A 19,516-nucleotide genomic window follows, 5' to 3' on the forward strand; every position below is an offset into this window, starting at 1 on the left:
CCATCTTTAAAAACCTATTTGAGGCTGGGCATGGTGGCTCACACCTGTAATCCCAGCACTTTGGGAGGCCGAGACGGGCGGATCACGAGGTCAGGAGATCGAGACCATCCTGGCTAGCACGGTGAAACCCCGTCTCTACTAAAAAAAAATACAAAATACTAGCCGGGCAAGGTGGCGGGCGCCTGTAATCCCAGCTACTCGGGAGGCTGATGCAGGAGAATGGCGTAAACCTGGGAGGCGGAGCTTGCAGTGAGCTGAGAGCCGGCCACTGTACTCCAGCCTGGGCGACAGAGCGAGACTCTGTCTCAAAAAAAAAAAAAAACAAAAAACAAAAATTAGCCGAGCATGGTGGTGGGCACCTATAATTCCAGCTACTCGTGAGGCTGAGGCAGAGAGTTGCTGGAACCCGAGAGGCGAAAGTTACAGTGAGCCAAGATCACGCCACTGCACTCCAGCCTGGGCGACAGAGTGAGACTCTGTCTCAAAAAAAAAAAAAAAAAAACAAACCATTCAAGATCTGCCTTCCCCATGTTTCCTTCCCTCATCACCCCAGCCCACTACCTCAAACTCAAAGCATTTGCTTTCTGTTCCCATCACCCAGCATTAAATGGAGACTGTTCTCTTGTTATGTATACTTGTGTTTACCTGCTCACCAGATTGTAAAATCTCAAAGGCAGAGACTAGATTTTGTAACAGCTTAATATTTGCACAGTATTTGAGAGTCTGCACAGAACATTTTGAGATTTGTTTTCTCAGTAGTTCCTTACAATTCCCATATTGTAGGTAATGACAGTTTTACTGCCAAGGAAATAAAAACATAAAGTGACTGCCTAAGAGTCACATGGTTTGTGGCAGAACTAGGACTCAAGCCCAGTTCTTCTGAAATCCAAATCCAGGCTGCTTTCACTCATGCCCTCGTGGTGCCCAGCCCTGTGCCTCATAGTCCGGGTACTGAGGTGGAGCAGCTCCCATCCAGGTCCCAAGATAGGCTCCCACTGCTCCAGATGTCCCCATGGATTGCCCCCCAGCAAGGACCTCCTGCCAGCAGCTCTGGGAAGGAGCTCTGCAGAGAGCCCTTTGGAAGCCAGAGCAGAAAGGGAGCAGGCGCCTGCTGGACAACTGGGCCTCCTTCCAAGTCAGATTCCTTCCAGGACAAAGCTGCTGTCCTTCACCCAGAACACCATTATCACCTCCTCACAGAGGAGAAACATCTTTGTTCTTCCATCTCAAAAGAGCTGGCTTTGCTGATATGACAGGCGAGTCAGCCTCATCAGCGGTTTTTCCTTCTCCCTCCTCCCCATTCTTCCTCGTGCATCATCTTCCAAGGTGATACATTTTGGCTTTGGCAGGACTCCTGCCTGTCGGGGCTCAGGAAGTTCACTTTGACCTCATAATTCTCTATGTTGACATGTCCTTTCCTATAAACACGTAAGAATTGAGAGGAGGGGATATGATCGTTCCAGAGACAGAAAATTGATCTCTAACCAAATTTCACATCTGAAGAAGGCCTGTAACTCTGGGACCACGGGTACCACGTGGTTATGAACACGGACCTTGTTCTCGGACCTGGCTCCTCCAGGCAGGTTATTTGACATTTATGAACCTCAGTATTCTGTGAAATGGGGATCATCCCCTGACTTCTAAGGGCAGTTAAATGAGATCAAGTATGTAAGGTTCTTAGCACCAAGCCTGGTGTATGGTGTGTGCTCCATGCATGCCGTGCTGGTTCTTACTGGGTGCCAGAGCTTGTGGTGAAAGCAGCGTGAACCATCCTGCTTCCCTGCGACCCTCCAGAACCAGCAGCCCAAGGTAAGCGGCCACGTTAAGTATCAGAGAGGGAGAAAAAATCATTTGCATTTACTCAGTACCTCCTAGATATCAAGGACCAGATACCTAAGTATGTTGTCTCACTCAGTTATCATAAAGGCTCTGTGAAGTGAGTTTCTGTTGCACCATTCTTGCAAGTTAGGAAATTGAGACTCAGGGCAAGAGGGCAGGTGACAAAGGAATGTCTCCAACGTCATATAGCTATCAAGAGGCAGTGGTGGGTTTGACGGGCTCCAGAACTCATGTTTGAACTGTGTGAAAAGAACCAAGGACTTTTCTGCTTTTAAAATTACCCTTTGGGATTCCCTTTCTATCAATAGGTGTTGATTGTTAACAGCACAGCTGAAACCCTCCCTTTTACCAGGAAGTCCAGTGTGTCTCTCCATTCTCTCCTACCCACTGTCCTCTCACCCACTAGTTAGCAGCCTGAAAATCTTCCTCTTCCCTTCTTCAGCCTTTCCCATGCTGACACCATTTTGACCTTCCAGTGCCCTCTTCCCCGATGTGGTCAACTGCATGCAGACCGACAACCTGGAGCTGAAGAAGCTGGTATACCTCTACCTGATGAATTACGCCAAGAGTCAGCCTGACATGGCCATTATGGCCGTCAACACCTTTGTGAAGGTGAGCAGGAGCTTGGTGGGCATGGGGACATGGGGTGCTTAAGGCTCTGTCTCCACTCAGTCTCTTTGGGGTGGGACCCTGTGGCACTGGATGGAGTCCAGACCTTCAGACTGCCCGTGCCCGCCCAGCCTGCAGGCCTCTTCCTCCAGCAGAGGGCTCCCACTCTCCAGAAAATCAAACGCTAAGGACCCTGCCTAACTCTCCTGTGTGAGGTCCTGCCAGGCCTGTTTGTCCCCTCCCCACCCTGATTGGGCCTTGCCCTGCATGCTTTGCCAGGGCAGGAATCAGCAGGTGTCCGAGAGCTTCTCTGTTCCCCTTCTAGACTGCTGCTTTCTCCATTTTCTGTCCTTCAGATTAAATTGTCAGCTCTGTGCACCTATATTTTAATTTTATTTTCTCCTAATGTTTAGTACCTGTGAATTTGTGTACCTTTAGAACCTTAGCTCTCCTGACCGTGCTCAGATATGGGAAATGAGGCTTCTGTGGCCCAGTGGAAAGGCCAAGGGCTGTGATGCTAGGTGGATGTGGACTTGAATCACAGCTCTGCTCTGTGGCTTCAGATGAGCTCTCAGCCTTCCTGAGAGCCTCAGTTTCATCATCTATAAAATGAGACCAGTATTGTATTTCTACTGTGAGGATAAGAGGAGATGGTGTGCAGAGCTGGCATGGGTGCCAGTTACATAGCATTTACTTTTGCTGCTGTTGGCTGTAGTTGGTGGAGATCCATAGCAGCCATCTGATGTTGCTCAGCCTAGCAGGGCTCAGAGCTGTAGGCCAGGGAGAATATGAAGCCCACAGATGGCTCATCCCACCCCTGCCCTGGCCAATGGCTGGTTCCCCTCAGGACTGTGAGGACCCCAACCCCCTCATCCGAGCCCTGGCAGTGCGGACCATGGGCTGCATCCGCGTTGACAAGATCACAGAGTACCTATGTGAGCCACTCCGGAAGTGCCTGAAGGATGAGGATCCGTATGTGCGCAAGACAGCAGCTGTGTGCGTGGCCAAGCTCCACGACATCAACGCCCAGCTAGTGGAGGACCAGGGCTTCCTGGACACCCTTAAAGACCTCATCTCTGACTCTAACCCCATGGTAAGCCACTGCCACCCACCGTACTACCTCCTGGGTTGCTTGGGAAGACATTGGCTTGACGCGTCACCAGGCAGTCCCGAGTACCTGGTCAGAGCCTGGCTGGGGGTGCCAGTTGTTCTTGTGCCTTGTGGTGGTTCAGGCACCCTCTTTGGAGGGAGCTAGACCTGGATTCCCTTCTCCTCACCCTCTGACTAGCTGCGCAACCTGGGGCAAGCTGCCTGGGCTCTCTTTTCTTCATCAGTGAGATGGATCTAATTCTACATGGCTGGCAGGAGTGCTGTGAAGGTGACGGGCCTGGGATGGCCTGGTACACGGTGTGCAATCAATACTAGTGCCCTCCTTCCCCTTCTAGTCACTGTTATTGTTGCTGTCTTCTCACCAAGACATATGCTGCATGTGTGGTGCTTTTCCCTTGCCCCATCTTTGCTGGGTTGTAGAGGGTCACCCTGGAAGTAGCATAGCCTGGAAGATAGGATGTCAGGATGTAGCTGGATGCGGAACTCCACAGTCTCCTTACCCATGATGGTGGCAGCAGTTTGGAGGGCAGTTTGGCAGGGCCCGTTTAAAATGAATGTTTAAAATGAATGCACAAACCCCGCTATCCCCCAGTCTGAGCAGAAACACTGAGCAACTGCCATACATAGTACTGAGCAGCCAGTGCAGGGATGGGCACTGGAGCACTGGATGGTTCACAGAGAAAAGTTGGAAACAATGCAGAACACACTTAAAAACAGCTGCCTGGGCTGGGCGTGGTGGCTCACACCTATAATCCCAGCACTTTGGGAGGCTGAGGCAGGTGGATCACAAGGTCAGGAGATTGAGACTATCCTGGCCAACATGGTGAAACCCCGTCTCTACTCAAAATACGAAAATTAGCTGGGTGTGGTGGCATGTGCCTGTAATCCCAGCTACTCGGGAGGCTGAAGCAGGAGAATAACTTTAACCCGGGGAGTCAGAGGTTGCAGTGAGCCAAGATTGCACCACTGTATTCCAGCCTGGTGACAGAGCTAGACTACATCTCAAAAAAAAAAAAAAAAAAAAAAAAAAAAAAAAAAAAAAACGAAAACAGCTGCCTGAAACCAGGTGCAGTGACTCATACAGGATTACATGCCTGTAATCCCAGCACTTTGGGAGGCTGAGGGGGATGGATCACCTGAGGTCAGGAATTCAAGACCAGCCTGGCCAACATGGCGAAACCCCATCCCTACTAAAAATACAAAAATTAGCTGCACATGGTGGTGCGTGCCTGTAATCCCAGCTACTCAGGAGGCTGAGGCAGGAGGATTGCTTGAGCCCGGGAGGCAGATGTTGCAGTAAGCTAAGATGCACCACTGCACTCCAGACTGGGCAACACAGCGAGACTCCATATCAAAACAACAACAGCAACAAAAACAGGCTATGTGCAGTGGCTCACACCTGTAATCCTAGCACTTTGGGAAGCTGAGGCGGGAGGATCACCTGAGGTCAGGACTCTGAGACCAGCCTGGCCAACATAGTGAAACCCCATCTCTACTAAAAATACAAAAATTAGCCGGGTGTAGTGGTGCATGCCTGTAATCAATCCCAGCTACTCGGGAGATTGAGGCATGAGAAACACTTGAACCCAAGAGGTGGAGGTTCCAGTGAGCTGAGATCACACCACTACACTCCAACCTGGGTGACAGAGCACGACTCTGTCTCAAAAACAAACAAACAAGCAAAAAACCAAAACACCTGCTGTAGTGGAAATGGATTGAGGGCCTGGAGCTTCACCTGGCAAGCTCCTCTTTTCCAACCCCCATCCACTCCCAGTAGCCTCAAGGAGATCGGCAGGAATCCCCTAGCTCTGAGAAGCACAGCTGACAAGCATTGAAGTGAGCTGCTGTTGCTGGTAGACAGGGGCTGCTGTGTTAAGAAGCTGGGAATGCCAAATGTCCATCAGTGACAGATTGGATTAAGAAAATGTGGCACATATACACCATGGAATACTATGCAGCCATAAAAAAGGATGAGTTTGTGTCCTTTGTAGGGACATGGATGCAGCTGGAAACCATCATTCTTAGCAAACTATCACAAGAACAGAAAACCAAACACCGCATGTTCTCACTCATAGGTGGGAACTGAACAATGAGATCACTTGGACTCAGGAAGGGGAACATCACACACCGGGGCCTATCATGGGGAGGGGGGAGGGGGGAGGGGGGAGGGGGGAGGGATTGCATTGGGAGTTATACCTGATGTAAATGACGAGTTGATGGGTGCAGCACACCAACAAGGCACAAGTATACATATGTAACAAACCTGCACGTTATGCACATGTACCCTACAACTTAAAGTATAATAATAATAAATAAATTAAAAAAAAAAAAAAAAAAAAAAGCTGGGAATGCTTTCTATGGCTAGGCACTTGGACCCAGGTCTTTCTTGTTTTTCTAAATGGCAGGCATACTTGGTTTTGTTCCAGTTTGCAGAGGAGTCAGCAGGGTGAGTGCTTGGAGTGGGTCTCGTTGCAGCTCCAGACCCTGCCCATTGGGTCATATTCCTTTCAGGATATTTGACCTCTGACCAGCCAGCATCATTAGCCCACCGCCCCGTGGCCTGTGAGCAGCACCCCCAGCCTCTGCCCCTTCTACCCTCTCAACCAGGTGGTGGCCAACGCGGTGGCAGCGCTCTCAGAAATCGCCGAGTCTCACCCCAGCAGCAACCTGCTCGATCTGAACCCACAGTCCATCAACAAGCTGCTGACAGCCCTGAACGAGTGCACCGAGTGGGGCCAGATCTTCATCCTGGACTGCTTGGCCAACTATACACCTAAGGACGACCGCGAGGCCCAGAGGTGAGTGGGCTGCCCCTTGCTTGCCAGCCCAGCCTGAGGACCCTGGTCCTCAGGGGCTCCAATGAGGCCTTGGGCCTTAGTGGGCCCCTTTCTAGTGCCTTGCCCCACAACCTACCCTCAGACACACCTAAAGGGAGGCCTGCCTGCTTCCTACCTCTCCAGAGCCAGGCAGGCAGGAGAGCTGCCTTGGGCAGTCAGCTCGGTGCCTGCTGTGGGCATAGGCCTGGCCTGGCCTGGGAGCTCGCAGAAGCCCAGGGCACCTCTGTTGAGTTCAGTAGATGGGTAGTGCCAGAGCCACTGCCCATTGAATTCTCACTGGGTGTTTGGCAGGTCCCCCAGCTGATCCCCCAGCTGGGGCTCACCTGACTCATGGTCTTAACCACAAGATACCCTCCAAGTCGGAGGAAGTGAGGAATTGCCATCTATACAGTATGTACTATGTGCCAGTACTGTGCTTGTTCTTTTTTGTTTGTTTGTTTGTTTGTTTGAGGCAGGGTTTCTGTCCCCCAGGCTGGAGCTGCAGCCCCAACCTCCGGGACTCAATCGATTCTCCCAGGTACCTGGGACTACAGACGCATGCCAATGTGCCCAACTAATTTTTATATTTTTTTTTTGTAGAGACAGGTTTCCACCGTGTTGCCCAGACTGGTCTCAAACTCCTGGGCTCAAGCAATCCACCCACCTCAGCCTCGCCCGGCCTTGTTCTTTATATGCATTATGTCAGTTGAGCCCCCAGCAACCCTGTGAAGTAGGCAGCATCATCTTGATTCTATAGATGAGGAAACTGAGGTGCAGAGTGATTTCAACCTGCTGGGAGTTAGCAGGCAGCAGAACCAGGATTTAGATCTTTCTTCTACAAAAAACATGTTTGTCTGTTTGTGGCAGGGTCTCGCTCTGTCACCCAGGCCGGAGTGCAGTGGCACAGTCACAGCTCACTGCAGCCTCAAACTCCTGGGCTCAAAGCAGTCCTCCTGCCTCAGCCTCCCAAGTAGCTAGGACTACAGGCATGCACCACCATACTCAGCTAATGTGTAAAATTATTCTTAGTAGAGAAGGGTCTCATGATTTTGCCCAGGCTAGACATGCTTTTTTTTTTTTTTTTTTTTTTTTTTTTTGAGACAGGGTCTCACTCTGTTGCCCAAGCTGGAGTGCAATGGCGCAATCTCGGCTCACTGCAACCTCTACCTCCTGGGTTCAAGTGATCCTAATGTCTCAACCGCACGAGTAGCTGGGACTACAGGTGCTCACCACCATGCCCAGCTAATTTTTGTATTTTTTGGTAGAGACAGTTTTACCATGTTGGTCAGGCTTGTCTCAAACTCCTGACCTCAAGTGATCCACCCGCCTTGACCTCCCAAAGTGCTGGGATTACAGGACTTGAACTATTGCGCCTGGCCTGTACATGCTATTTTGGTAACTAAAAACAGGATGTTTCCCTTTGTCTTTCCTGTTTGCCCCATTGGAATGGACGGATCCCAGCATCTGTGAACGGGTCACCCCCAGGCTCTCCCACGCCAACTCTGCTGTGGTGCTCTCTGCTGTGAAGGTGCTGATGAAGTTCATGGAGATGTTGTCTAAGGACCTGGACTACTACGGCACGCTGCTCAAGAAGCTGGCCCCACCCCTGGTCACACTGCTGTCAGCTGAGCCAGAGCTACAGTACGTGGCCCTGCGCAACATCAATCTCATCGTGCAGAAAAGGTACTGAGGTCACCACACACACGTCCATGCGTACCCCTCGGGGAGCCTCTTCTGCTGGGGATGGGGGCTCTCAAAGGAAACTGACCTGTCACCTGCAGGAAGTCTCAAATAGCTTAACCAAAGGGGCAACTTTGCCCCCTGAGGGATATTTGGTGGTATCTGGAGATACTTTGGTTTTCACAGCTGAGGGGGGCATGCTCCTGGCATCTAGTGGGCAGAGGCTAGGAATGCTGGTCAGCATCCTGCAGTGCAGAGAATAGCCCCTCACAGTAACTGTGCAGCCCGAAATGTCAGCAGTGCTGAGGTTGAGAGGCCCTGGCTTAACCTAACTGGGAAGCAGGCTGTATAAAGACTAAATTGGTGATTAAACTAGATATTGTCTTCATAGTCCACAGAGCTGTCCTGAAATGGGCTGTCAGATTTTGTGTATCTGCGCATTTCTTCGGGGGACAGAGTCCGTAGCTCTAGTCAAACTCTCTGAGGTTGGAGCCTCGAGGCCTGGGGAAGGGGTACATCGGACTCACTCCTAATGCTGTGCTACCCGCTTCCCGCTTGTGAGAATGGCTGAGCAGTGAGCTGCTGCTCCCAGGGCACACGGTCTGGTAGTGGGGGGTAGGCGAGAGCAGAAAAACCACTGAGCAGTGCTCCGGGGGGACCCAGAGATATTGGTTGAATTGGGAGATTAGGGAGGTAAATATGGGAAAGCCTTCTGAGTTCCTAAACCAAGGGATGAAACTAGGGCTTCCTGGTTGTAGTGTGGGTCTTTATACACCAGTGCCCTGGAGGCCCGGATTTAATGTGACATAGTGACTAGTAGAGCAGATCAGCTCACGCCTGTAATCCCAGCACTTTGGGAGGCCGAGGTGGCGGATCACGAGGTCAGGAGTTCAAGACCAGCCTGACCAACATGGTGAAACCCCATCTCTACTAAAAATACAAAAATTAGCCGGGCGTGGTGGCGCATGCCTGTAGTCCCAGCTACTCAGGAGGCTGAGGCAGGAGAATCATGTGAACCTGGGAGGCGGAGGTTGCAGCCAAGATTCTACCACTGCACTCCAGCCTGGATGACAGAGCTAGACTATGTCTGAAAACAACAACAACAAAAAAAAGAAGTTGTCCACGTCACTGAGACATGCCCTGCCCTCGTCCTGAGATGTGACTGGGCAGCTTTTGCCAAGTCCTAATTGCAGAAATCATCTTCCTGCTACCCAGCTCGGGGTCTTGCCTCTCCCATGGGGCATGACAAAGGCTCCTTGCTTGGCCAGGACCTCCCTACAGTGTGCACAGCAGCATGGAGTACCCAGTTTTCTCCTTTCTCTCTGTCCTGTCTTCTCCCTTCCTTACCATCTGTCCTTGTACCTTTTCTTTCCTCTTTTCTGTTCTGGAAGGGCATAGGAGTAGGAGTCAGAGGTAGGTGATTCTTGCCCCAGCCCCGTCCTTACTGACATTAGCCATGTGACCTAGTGCCAGCCTCTCACCCTCTCTGAAGTTTCCTTGTTCAGGAAGAATGTGGTGGGTGATACTGGCGGAAGGCAGAAGGATGTTGCCTTTGAGGAAGGAACAATGACACATGTGAAAGGGCTCAGCTAGTGACAGCTCCTGCCTACCGATGCCTTCTCTGAGGCAGGCATCGATCATGCTAGATGCTTCTCGTCTCACTCTCACAGCAGGCCGATTAGGTCGGTGTTGGTGTCAGAGTCCCAAGACCACCCTCATGCTCGGGATTCACTAGCACTACTCACAGTACTCAGCATATATTTTTTAAATATATTTTTTCTTTTTGAGACAGGGTCTCACTGTGTTTCCGAGGCTGGTCTTAAACTCTTGGGCTCAAGCAATCCTCCTGCTTCAACCTCCCAAAGTGCCGGGATGTCAGGCACGAGCTGCCACGCCCACTCAGGACCCAGCAGATAGCTATACCCACAGCAAAGATCTGTCAGCAGCAGAGCAGGGCTGCCCGGCTGGGTCATAGGGAAGAAGGACAGTCTGGAGGATTCCATGAGAGGCTTTTTGGTACCTCCTCCTTCCCATGGGGAGTCACACAGAGCACACTCCTCCCCCAACAAAATGCGGCAACTTGTGTAATGTTTCTGCCCAGGAAAGCCTGTTTGAGACTCGGCACCCAGGCTTGTTATTGGGGGCACCTACACAAATTCCAGACTCCCAGGAGGGAAGCATATGTTCAGCATCAACTGTATTCTTTGTACAATGATCTAGGCACAGTTAAATAACTTTCTCATTTAAGGAACAGTGAGAACTCTTCCAAAATCCAAGTTGCCATGTGCCCGGCCTTCTGAGGCTAGCAGTCCCAGACCTGCGGTGGTAACATGTTTCTGTACAGCATCATTCCCATTTCGTGGGTGAGGAAACAGTCCTGAGGTCACAGGCTGGGACTGGGACTGAGATCTATTCTGATTTGCAAGCCTTTCCTGTGAGGCCTGCTGCCTCTGGAGAGTGAGCCGTCTCTCACTGCGCTCCCTCTGCCTTCCAATGATGTGCTCAGGCACACGGGAGCAGTCAGAGCCTTGCTCAGGCCGGTTGCTGGGCCCTCTGTCCAGGAGCTTGCAGTCATGGCAGTGACTCTGCCTTCAAAAACATCAGGCTCCACCTCAGACCTCAGAAATGTCCCAGCAAATGTGGAGGGCCTTTTCTCATGAGGCTTAAGCCTTCTTTTTTGCTCTCCGGGCATCCTGCCCCACCATCAGGCCTGAGATCCTGAAGCACGAGATGAAGGTGTTCTTCGTGAAGTACAATGACCCTATCTACGTGAAACTGGAGAAGCTGGACATCATGATCCGCCTGGCCTCCCAGGCCAACATCGCCCAGGTCAGCAGAGTGTAATGGTCAGGGCATGGGCTTGGTGTGGGACCGTTTCACCACCACCAGACTGTGGGCTCTGGCCCAGCTGACCAGTCTTACCATTAACAGTTTATCTCATGAAGAGTGTTTAGCATGGGACATGGGGCTGCGTAAGCAAGTAAAAGAACTGGTGTTTTTTTTAGGCCGGGTGCGGTGGCTCACGCCTGTAATACCAGCACTTTGGGAGGCCGAGGTGGGTGGATCATGAGGTCAGGAGATCAAGACCATCCTGGCTAACATGGTGAAACCCTGTCTCTATTAAAGATACAAAAAAATTAGCCAGGTGCGACGGTGTGCGCCTGTAGTCCCAGCTGCTAGGGAGGCTGAGACAGCAGAATGGTGTGAACCCGGGAGGCGGAGCTTACAGTGAGCTGAGATGGCACCACTGCACTCCAGCCTGGGTGACACATCAAGACTCCGTCTCAAAAAAACAAAAAAAAAGGACTGATGTTTTTGTTACTAAAGAATGTTTCTTCCTGTTATTACCTGTCATCCCTTACAAAGTGGTATTGGATATGTTAGCTAGATCAACCCCAAACAAGGTTGTCCAGGCCTGCTTTCCTTTTCAGGCACCTGCCAGCTCTCTCCCTTGGGCCTTCCACCTGGAGTAGGAGGCAGAATCCCATTCTCCTAGGGAGTCTGTGTATATTCGCTGCCCAGGAGTGTTCCAGCAGATTGCCCCATCAGGTCCCCCCAACCCCATCTTTTCTGTTTGGGCCACAGGTGTTGGCGGAACTGAAAGAGTACGCAACAGAAGTGGATGTGGACTTTGTACGGAAGGCTGTGCGTGCCATTGGACGCTGTGCCATCAAGGTGGAGGTGAGGCCCTGGGACTCTGTCCTTGGCTGGAGAAGGGAAAAGGAGCTGAAACCAGGAAACCAGTCTGATACAAGAATCTACCAGCTTGCTGGTGGTCTGGGAAGGCCTGAGGCTCACCACTGGAGCCCCCATGGCGAGCATTATGCAGATCTGGTGGGGTTCTTTCTCACTCTGTAGTATCCTTTAGGCCTTCGAGTTGCTGCAGATCAAATGAACTCATCATAATCATGGTTCTCCTGCAACATTTGCTAAGATGCTGGGCAGCCACAAACTGGTGGACTTAGCATTCACTTCACAGAGCTCTGGGGCAAGGACATTTTTTGGCAAATATTGTCATCATTCAACTGCCCACGTGCCTCTGTGTCCACGCGACGCAGGGCCACTCTAGACTCCTGCGTCCTAGCATTTTATCTATCCCCTTCCTTTCTCTGTCTGTGGAGATGTTCCTTGACCACTAAGCCAGATTCTCCTTAAATGGGTCCACTGGTGACTGGAGGGTCCTAGGATAGCTGGTCTCCCCCCGCCTATCCCTTTGAGGTGTGCTGTGATCTCAGCCTGTGATACTGTCCTGAGAAATCTCCCTCAGAGCAGGCCATGACAGCAGTGTGTGGAAGTAAAGGCAGAAGCAATCAGAGGTTCTGTGAGTGTTTTTGGTCACAGGAGCCCCCTTCCTGAAACAAGTAAGAAGAGAGGTGGGGTTCTACTGCGGTGTAGTCACCTTGCCCTCAGGTCCTGGCCTAAAGGAGCTCCAAGGACCCTCCTTGCTCTCAGGAGCTCTGCCTCTGGCTTCTCAGTCTCATTCCACATGTCCCTGCCATCCTAGGGCCATGATTTGGTACTGGTTCTCCCCTGTTACCTGGGGAGAGGGTTCTCCTGTTTTCCCGCTATGACAAGGAAGGTGCACCAGGAGTGACTTGGAGCCCTTGGCCAAGGTGTGGACATCAGAGGCTGTATTGGAAATGGGGTGCGGGAACCTCATCCACACTCTCCTCTTCCCATGCAGCAATCTGCGGAGCGCTGTGTGAGCACGCTGCTCGACCTCATCCAGACCAAGGTCAACTACGTGGTCCAGGAGGCCATCGTGGTCATCAAGGACATCTTCCGCAAGTACCCCAACAAGTGCGTGCCTGCCCTCCTAGGGAGAGGGCATCTGGCTCTGCCTGGGGGCAGGGATGTCGGGGCGGAAAAGGAAGGAGGAGTCTCCTCTTCCTTACTTCTCTGTCACAAGCAGCATTCTCAAAAGAAACCCTTTGTTTTTTGTTTTGTCCACGTTGCCCCTCCTCTGCTCTGCAGGCCACAATAAGGGCTAACATGTGATAGATGAAACTCAGATCCCCAGGCCAGGTGTGGTGGCTTATGCCTGTAATCCTAGCACTTTGGGAGGCTTTTGGCAGGCGGATTGCCTGAGGTCAGGAGTTCGAGACTAGTCTGGCCAACATGGTGAAACCCCGTTTCTACTAAAAATACAAAAAAATTAGCAAGGCATGGTGGTGTGCGCCTGTAATCCAAGCTACTTGGGAGGCTGAGGCAGGGGAATTGCTTGAACCAGGGAGGTAGAGGTTTCAGTGAGCTGAGATCGCGCCACTGCACTCCAGCCTGGGCAACAGAGCGAAACTACGTCTCAAAAAAAAAAAAGAAAAAAGAAAAGAAACTCACGTCTCCTTTACCTGCCACCTTGGGGTCTTACGAGGCAGGCCCCCTTCCCTCCTGGCCCCTGCCTGGCTTCCCTGGGTTGCCTGTTCCTCAGGGCTCACATACCGACTGTGCCCTGGTCTCCCAGGTATGAGAGTGTGATTGCCACACTGTGTGAGAACCTGGACTCCCTGGATGAGCCTGAGGCCCGGGCTGCCATGATCTGGATTGTAGGCGAGTATGCAGAACGGATCGACAACGCAGACGAGCTGCTGGAGAGCTTCCTCGAGGGCTTTCATGACGAGAGCACCCAGGTGAGCCAGTGAGCCGGCCAGGGTGTGAGTCATGACTGGTAGCTCAGCCCCACTGTGGCTCACACTGCCGTGAAACCCTCCCTTCCTAATACCTCGTCAGTAGCACTGACAAGACAGATGAGTGATGTGCGCTTAATGGACACCGCCCCTTTTCCTTCTCACTGCAGTACAGTCAAGTCAGGGAGACATATGAGAGTCTGTGGTTGTGTGGATAGAAGGCAGGCACGAGACAGTCTGTGGTGGTGTGGATAGAAGGCAGGCACAAGTTCTTCATTTTGTTTTAATTTCATATTCATATTTTAACAGGAAATACGTTGACTTGGTTTAAAATTGATACAAAAGCATATATAGTGAAAAGTTTCCCTCTTCGTCACTTTGCAGGCCACAAATTCTCCTAGAGGTCACCACTGTTCTTGATGTCTTTTTTTTTTGAGATGAAGACGAAGTCTTGCTCTGTTGCCCAGGCTGGAGTGCAGTGGTGTGATCTCAGCTCACTGCCAGCTCCGCCTCCTGGGTTCATGCCATTCTCCTGCCCCAGCCTCCCGAGTAGCTGGGACTACAGGCACCCGCCACCACACCCGGCTAATTTTTTGTATTTTTATATAGACAGGGTTTCACCGTGTTCGCCAGGATGGTCTCGATCTCTTGACCTCGTGATTTGCCCGCCTCCGCCTCTGCCTCCGCCTCCCAAAGTACTGGGATTACAGGCGTGAGCCACCGCGCCCGGCCCTCTGTTCTTGATTTTTTAGGAAACTTCAGGAGATCATTTAGGAATACACCAGTAGACCCACAGACACATACACATGCACCCATCCTTCCTATACACACATGCACACATCTGACATACACACATATATACAACTCATTCTTATTTTTCATGGTGCTTCTGTTCCATAGTCATGGCAAACACTGAATTAGCAAGTAGTGAACCATAGCTCCTAGAGAAATACAGTGTTTGGTTTCTGTGAGCATCTAGACACAACGTTTTTGTCACCTGATCAGTTAATAACCTTTTAAAATGTGTGTTTCTGTTTAAAAACACCTTAGTTAATATATATTGTCAATTCATTGACATTGAACTCATGGCCATCGGTACTGTAATTCATGCCTGAGTGAAGCTTATCAAGCGCATGTGTTTTCTCTGAGGCTCATCACAGCCTTCTGTGCTTGGGGACACTAGGCAAGCACTTCAGCGCTAGGGAGCATTTTAAACAAGCAACTCAACAAAAAGCGCAAAAATATGAAAAACATGGCACTAAATAGGTGGTGGAAAGGATGCTTGTTTACAGGATGAGAGCTGAAACAGGAAGGCAGAGCATTGCCTTATTTGACCTCAGCTGTGAATGTGTGTGTCGGGCAACTCGAAGTTTTCACGGTTCTGCATGTATTTGCAAATGACTGCAAAGGCGCCACGAGTCTTGGTTTGGGGGCTACAAGTAAATTTTAACAAGTAGACAGATTCCCAAACATGGATTGCTCAAGTAGTGAGAATCAACTGTATCTACATTGCCCACTCTTTTATTTCTAAACACTGCTGGTAGCGTACTCTGCAAATTCAAATTGTTTAGCACCTTGCCTTTTTCTGTTACCAATACCTCCAAAGACCGTGCTCTCATTCATTTATGCTTTATTTAACCAGCCTCTCCTGGTGGGTATTTAGGTGTCCAGTCTTGTGCTCATTAAAACAGTACTGTTGAGAATAACCTGTGTAATGCACATCTGCACGCATAGCTGGAGGATACATTCATAGCAGCAGGATGCTTAGAGAAAAGGGCATGTGAGTTTGAGATTTGGGTAGCCATTGTCAGATTTCTGTTGTGGAGGTTGTGCTGGTTTTTATACTCCTGTCTCAGATGGTGGGATTGCCCTCTTCTTACCTCTGCTTTGTTTTTGCCAGTCCAATAGCTAACGGGTACCTTACTGTAGTTCTGTTTGCATTTCTGTTATGAATGAGCCTGAATGTCTGCCTTGTCATTTGTATTCCCTTTTCTCAGTTAACTGGGAACCGTGTTAGTCTGTTCGTGAGCACAGAAATTTTTGCTGCCCAACTGGGGCAGTGTAACCCCGTGGGTCCAAGTGTGGGACTTAATGAGAGATCCCAGAGTCCATACCCCTCCTCTGCCCTTTCCTGGCTCAGTAACTTTATGCTTATCCCTTTAACTCTGAGCCTCAGTTTCTTCATTTGTAAAATGAGAATCATTAGATCTTCCCTCATCCTCTTGCTACAAAAGTGAAATTAGGATGCTTGGTATAATGTCCTTAACACATGCCCAGCCCATAATAAACACTCATTCATGGTAGTGTTGGTTTGGGCCAAATTGGTTTCAAAAGCAAACTAGTCCAGGCCAAAAAGGGGAGCAACTGGTTCCAGTAGCCGGCAAGTGTGGGTAGCACGCTGCCTTCTGGGACTCCTGGCTGAGGGTGCTTGGATGGTGGCATTGAGCTATCTTCTGCCGTGGGTAGGCTCCCAGGAGTGGGAGCTGTAAGGAGTCAGCACTTCCAGGCTATGTCCTTACGGCACAATAACCCCCATGGAAAGAATTTTTCCCCTTCCCTCAGTAGTTCCAGCAAAAGTCCCAGGACCTATTTGCATTATCCTGAGCCAGGCACTGTGACTCTGGTTGGCGAGGTCTCTCAGGCACTGATCCCAGTCTGTGTGGACTGAAAGGGACAGAAAGAAGGGTGAGGCTCTGAAGGAAAGCCAGTGTTTCTGTTCCCAGAAGACAGAATAGATGCTGGGTGAGCAAAAACAACAGATGTCCATCCCAGAATCACAGTACTAATTCCCACCGTCACCCCCCCACCGCCACCTGCTTCCAGACTGCCTTTGCTTGCAATACCAGCCTCTTCCCGGTGTCTCAGAAGCAAAGCCTGCCTATTCTGGATTCTGCTCCTGCAGGCAAGTCCTGCCTGGGATCACTGCGAGGATGTCCTGTAGGGCAGGGATCCCCAACCCCCCGGGCCACGGCGCAGTACCCGGTACTACCATGGCCTGTAAGGAACTGGGCTGCACAGCGGGAGATGAGTGGCAGGCAAGCAAGCATTACTGCCTCAGCTCCGCCTCCTGTCAGATCAGTGTCGGCATCAGATTCTCAAAGGAGCGCAAACCCTATTATGAACTGCACAGGTGAAGGATCTAGGTTGTGCGTTCCTTATTAGAACCTAATGCCTGATGATCTGAGGTGGAGCAATTTTATCCCAAAACCATCCCCCCACCCTCGTACCCCATGTGTGGAAAAATTGTCTTCCACAAAACTGGTCCCTGGTGCCACAAAGGCTGGGAACCGCTGCTGTAGGGGTGTGCTTCTGCCCCTGTCATAGAGTCAATCTTTTGCAGCTAAGCCTGCTAAAAAGCCAGGATGAGAGAAGCTGGACAGGGAGAGGTAAGCCAAGAGTCTGGTGGTGTGAACAGAAACAGAGCTCTGAAGTGTGAGATCCAGCCTCCTCCCTGTGGTGTGGCCTGGCGCACAGTTACGTGAACTCAGCAAAGCCACTTCCTTGTCTCCAGTGCAGTTATTGCAAAGACTGCTGGACATTGTGTGTAAAGTGCCCGCTCCAGCACTCAGTTTAATGGTAGCTGTGGGGGTGTGATGTAATTCAGTAGCCTGTTCACTTTGCATCTTTTGTTCACAACACAGTTCAAAGCTGTTTTAAGAATACTTGTTAGGGCCAGACACGGTGGTTTACACCTGTAATCCCAGCACTTTGGGAGGCCGAGGCGGGTGGATCACTTGAGGTCTCGAGTTCGAGACCAGCCTGACCAAGATAGTGAAACCCCATCTCTATTAAAATACTGCGCGCCTGTAATCCCAGCTACTCAGGAGGCTGAGGCAGGAGAATCGCTTGAACCCAGGAGGCGGAGGTTGCAGTGAGCCGAGATCATGCAACTGCACTCCAGCCTGGGCAACAGACCAAGGCTCCATCTCAGAAAAAAGGAAAAAAAAGAAAACTTGTTAACTGGGTGCAGCAGCTCACTCCTGTAACCCCAGCACTTCGGGAGGCCGAGGCAGGAGGATCTTTTGAATCCAGGAGTTCGAGGCCAAGCTAGGCGACATAGTGAGACCTCATCTCTATAAAAAAAATTAGCTGGGTGTAGTGGCACCCACCTGTGGTCCCAGCTACTTGGGAGGCCTAGGTGGGAGGATTGCTTAAGCCCGGGAGGTTGAGGCTGCAGTGAGCCAAGATCATACCAGTGCACTCCAGCCTGGGCAGCAGAGCGAGACCTTATCTCAAAAAAAAAGAACACTTGTTGAGTGCTTGACGATTTGGAGTTTTTTGTTTGTTTGTTTTAGCGACGGACTCTCACTATGTTTTGCCCAGGCTAGCCTTGAACTCCTGGGCTCAAAGGATTCTGAATAGCTAGGACTATGGGCCTGCACCACTGCATCAGGCTTGACAATTATGGAACTCATTTTACATTGTCTTGTTGAATCTTCTCATCCTTGGCTCCTAGGCCTCTCTAGCCATGGACAGCAGACTTAGAAAGTCTTGGTCAGCAGTTGGGCATGGTGGCTCATGCCTGTAATCCCAGCACTTTGGGAGGCCGAGGTGGGTGGATCACTTGAGGTCAGGAGTTCGAGACCAGCCTGGCCAACATGGTAAAACTCATCTCCACTAAAAACACAAAAATTAGCCGGGTGTGGTGGTGTGTGCCTGTAATCCTAGCTGCTCAGGAGGCTGAGGCAGGAAAGTCACTTGAACCCAGGAGGCAGAGGTTGCAGTGAGTTGAGATCACCCCATTGCACTCCAGCTTAGGCAGGAAAGTGAGACTGCGTCTCAAAAAAAAAAAAAAAATCTTGGCCAGGGTGGTATATCAGCCCAGCCTGCATCTGGCCCTGTCCTGCCATCCCATTCTGTCTGGATAGCAGAAGTAATGGCATCATTTCAGGAAGGGTGCCCTAAATATGCAGGCTAACAGCCTGAGTGTGTTGAGAGGAACTGGAATGGATTGTTGAGCCAGGGCCCTGGGCACCTGGCCAGACCACCCTCTGGCAGTACAGCCTGAGGCATACCTGACCGGAACCACAGCAGAGCTGACAGTGATGAATCATTCCAGGCATCCAGCTGACTGGGTTGGGGAGAACTTTTTCAAGAGTCCCTGTGTGATGGTAGTGGTGATAATGACTGTGATGATGACAGCTGTTCCTTAGCAGAATACACAATGCCTTTTTACTGTTTTGTTTTGTTTTTTTGAGACAAAGTCTCACTCTTGTCCCCAATGCTGGAATGCAGTGGTGCGATCTCGGCTCACTGCAACCTCCGCCTCCCGGGTTCAAACAATTCTCCTGCCTCAGCCTCCCAAGTAGCTGGGACTACAGGCGCCCGCCACCATGCCTGGCTAATTTTTGTATTTTTAGTAGAGACAGGGTTTCACCATGTTGGCCAGGCTGGTCTTGAACTCCTGACCTCAGGTGATCCGCCTGCCTTGGCCTCCCAAAGTGCTGGGATTACAGGTGTGAGCCCCCGCGCCCGGCCGCTTCTTTTCATTTGTGGTCTCATCAACTCTCCATTAACTCTGTGAGATTTAATGACTGCTTTATAGATTAGGAAACTGACTCAGAGAAGCTAAATGACTTGCCCAGGGTCACCCAGCTGAGAAGTCATAGAACTGGAGTTCAAATAAGGTGTGATCTGACTCCACCTCCAAGCAAACTGCCTTAAGTTGCCATTTTTAAAGCTCACAAGAATCCTGAAGTAGGCCATACCTCTCCTTTACAGATGAGGGTAAATGGCTTCCCATTGGCTACCCAGGCAGGGGCTAGAGTCTGGAAGCCAGATGCTGGGCTGCCTCCTGCCTCGGAAACAGCCAGCCTACTGCTCCTCTGCTGCTGGCCC

General features: G+C 50.8%; 1 protein-coding gene across 42 annotated transcripts in view; it reads left to right on the forward strand.

The window, feature by feature from the left end:
• AP1B1 (adaptor related protein complex 1 subunit beta 1) overlaps positions 1-19,516 on the forward strand; it is a 61,983-nt gene that overhangs the window by 26,670 nt on the left and 15,797 nt on the right. For 34 of the 42 annotated variants that reach the window (XR_013399357.1, XR_013399358.1, XR_013399359.1 and 31 more), the window contains 8 exons: positions 2,316-2,451; positions 3,296-3,541; positions 6,166-6,356; positions 7,836-8,057; positions 10,763-10,883; positions 11,640-11,735; positions 12,739-12,854; positions 13,516-13,681. Coding sequence is in view for 37 of the 42 variants with exons in the window: in XM_077950124.1 (XP_077806250.1) it covers positions 2,316-2,451; positions 3,296-3,541; positions 6,166-6,356; positions 7,836-8,057; positions 10,763-10,883; positions 11,640-11,735; positions 12,739-12,854; positions 13,516-13,681 (1,294 nt within the window). In the remaining 5 variants the exon portion in view is untranslated. Of the gene's footprint in view, positions 1-2,315; positions 2,452-3,295; positions 3,562-6,128; positions 6,357-7,835; positions 8,058-10,762; positions 10,884-11,639; positions 11,736-12,738; positions 12,855-13,515; positions 13,682-19,516 lie in introns of all 42 variants that reach the window. The other 8 variants (XM_077950121.1, XM_077950122.1, XM_077950135.1 and 5 more) reach the window with 2 other exon arrangements.

This window comes from Macaca mulatta, chromosome 10 (genome assembly GCF_049350105.2).
Source record: "Macaca mulatta isolate MMU2019108-1 chromosome 10, T2T-MMU8v2.0, whole genome shotgun sequence".
In the NCBI taxonomy this organism is placed as follows: domain Eukaryota; kingdom Metazoa; phylum Chordata; class Mammalia; order Primates; family Cercopithecidae; genus Macaca; species Macaca mulatta.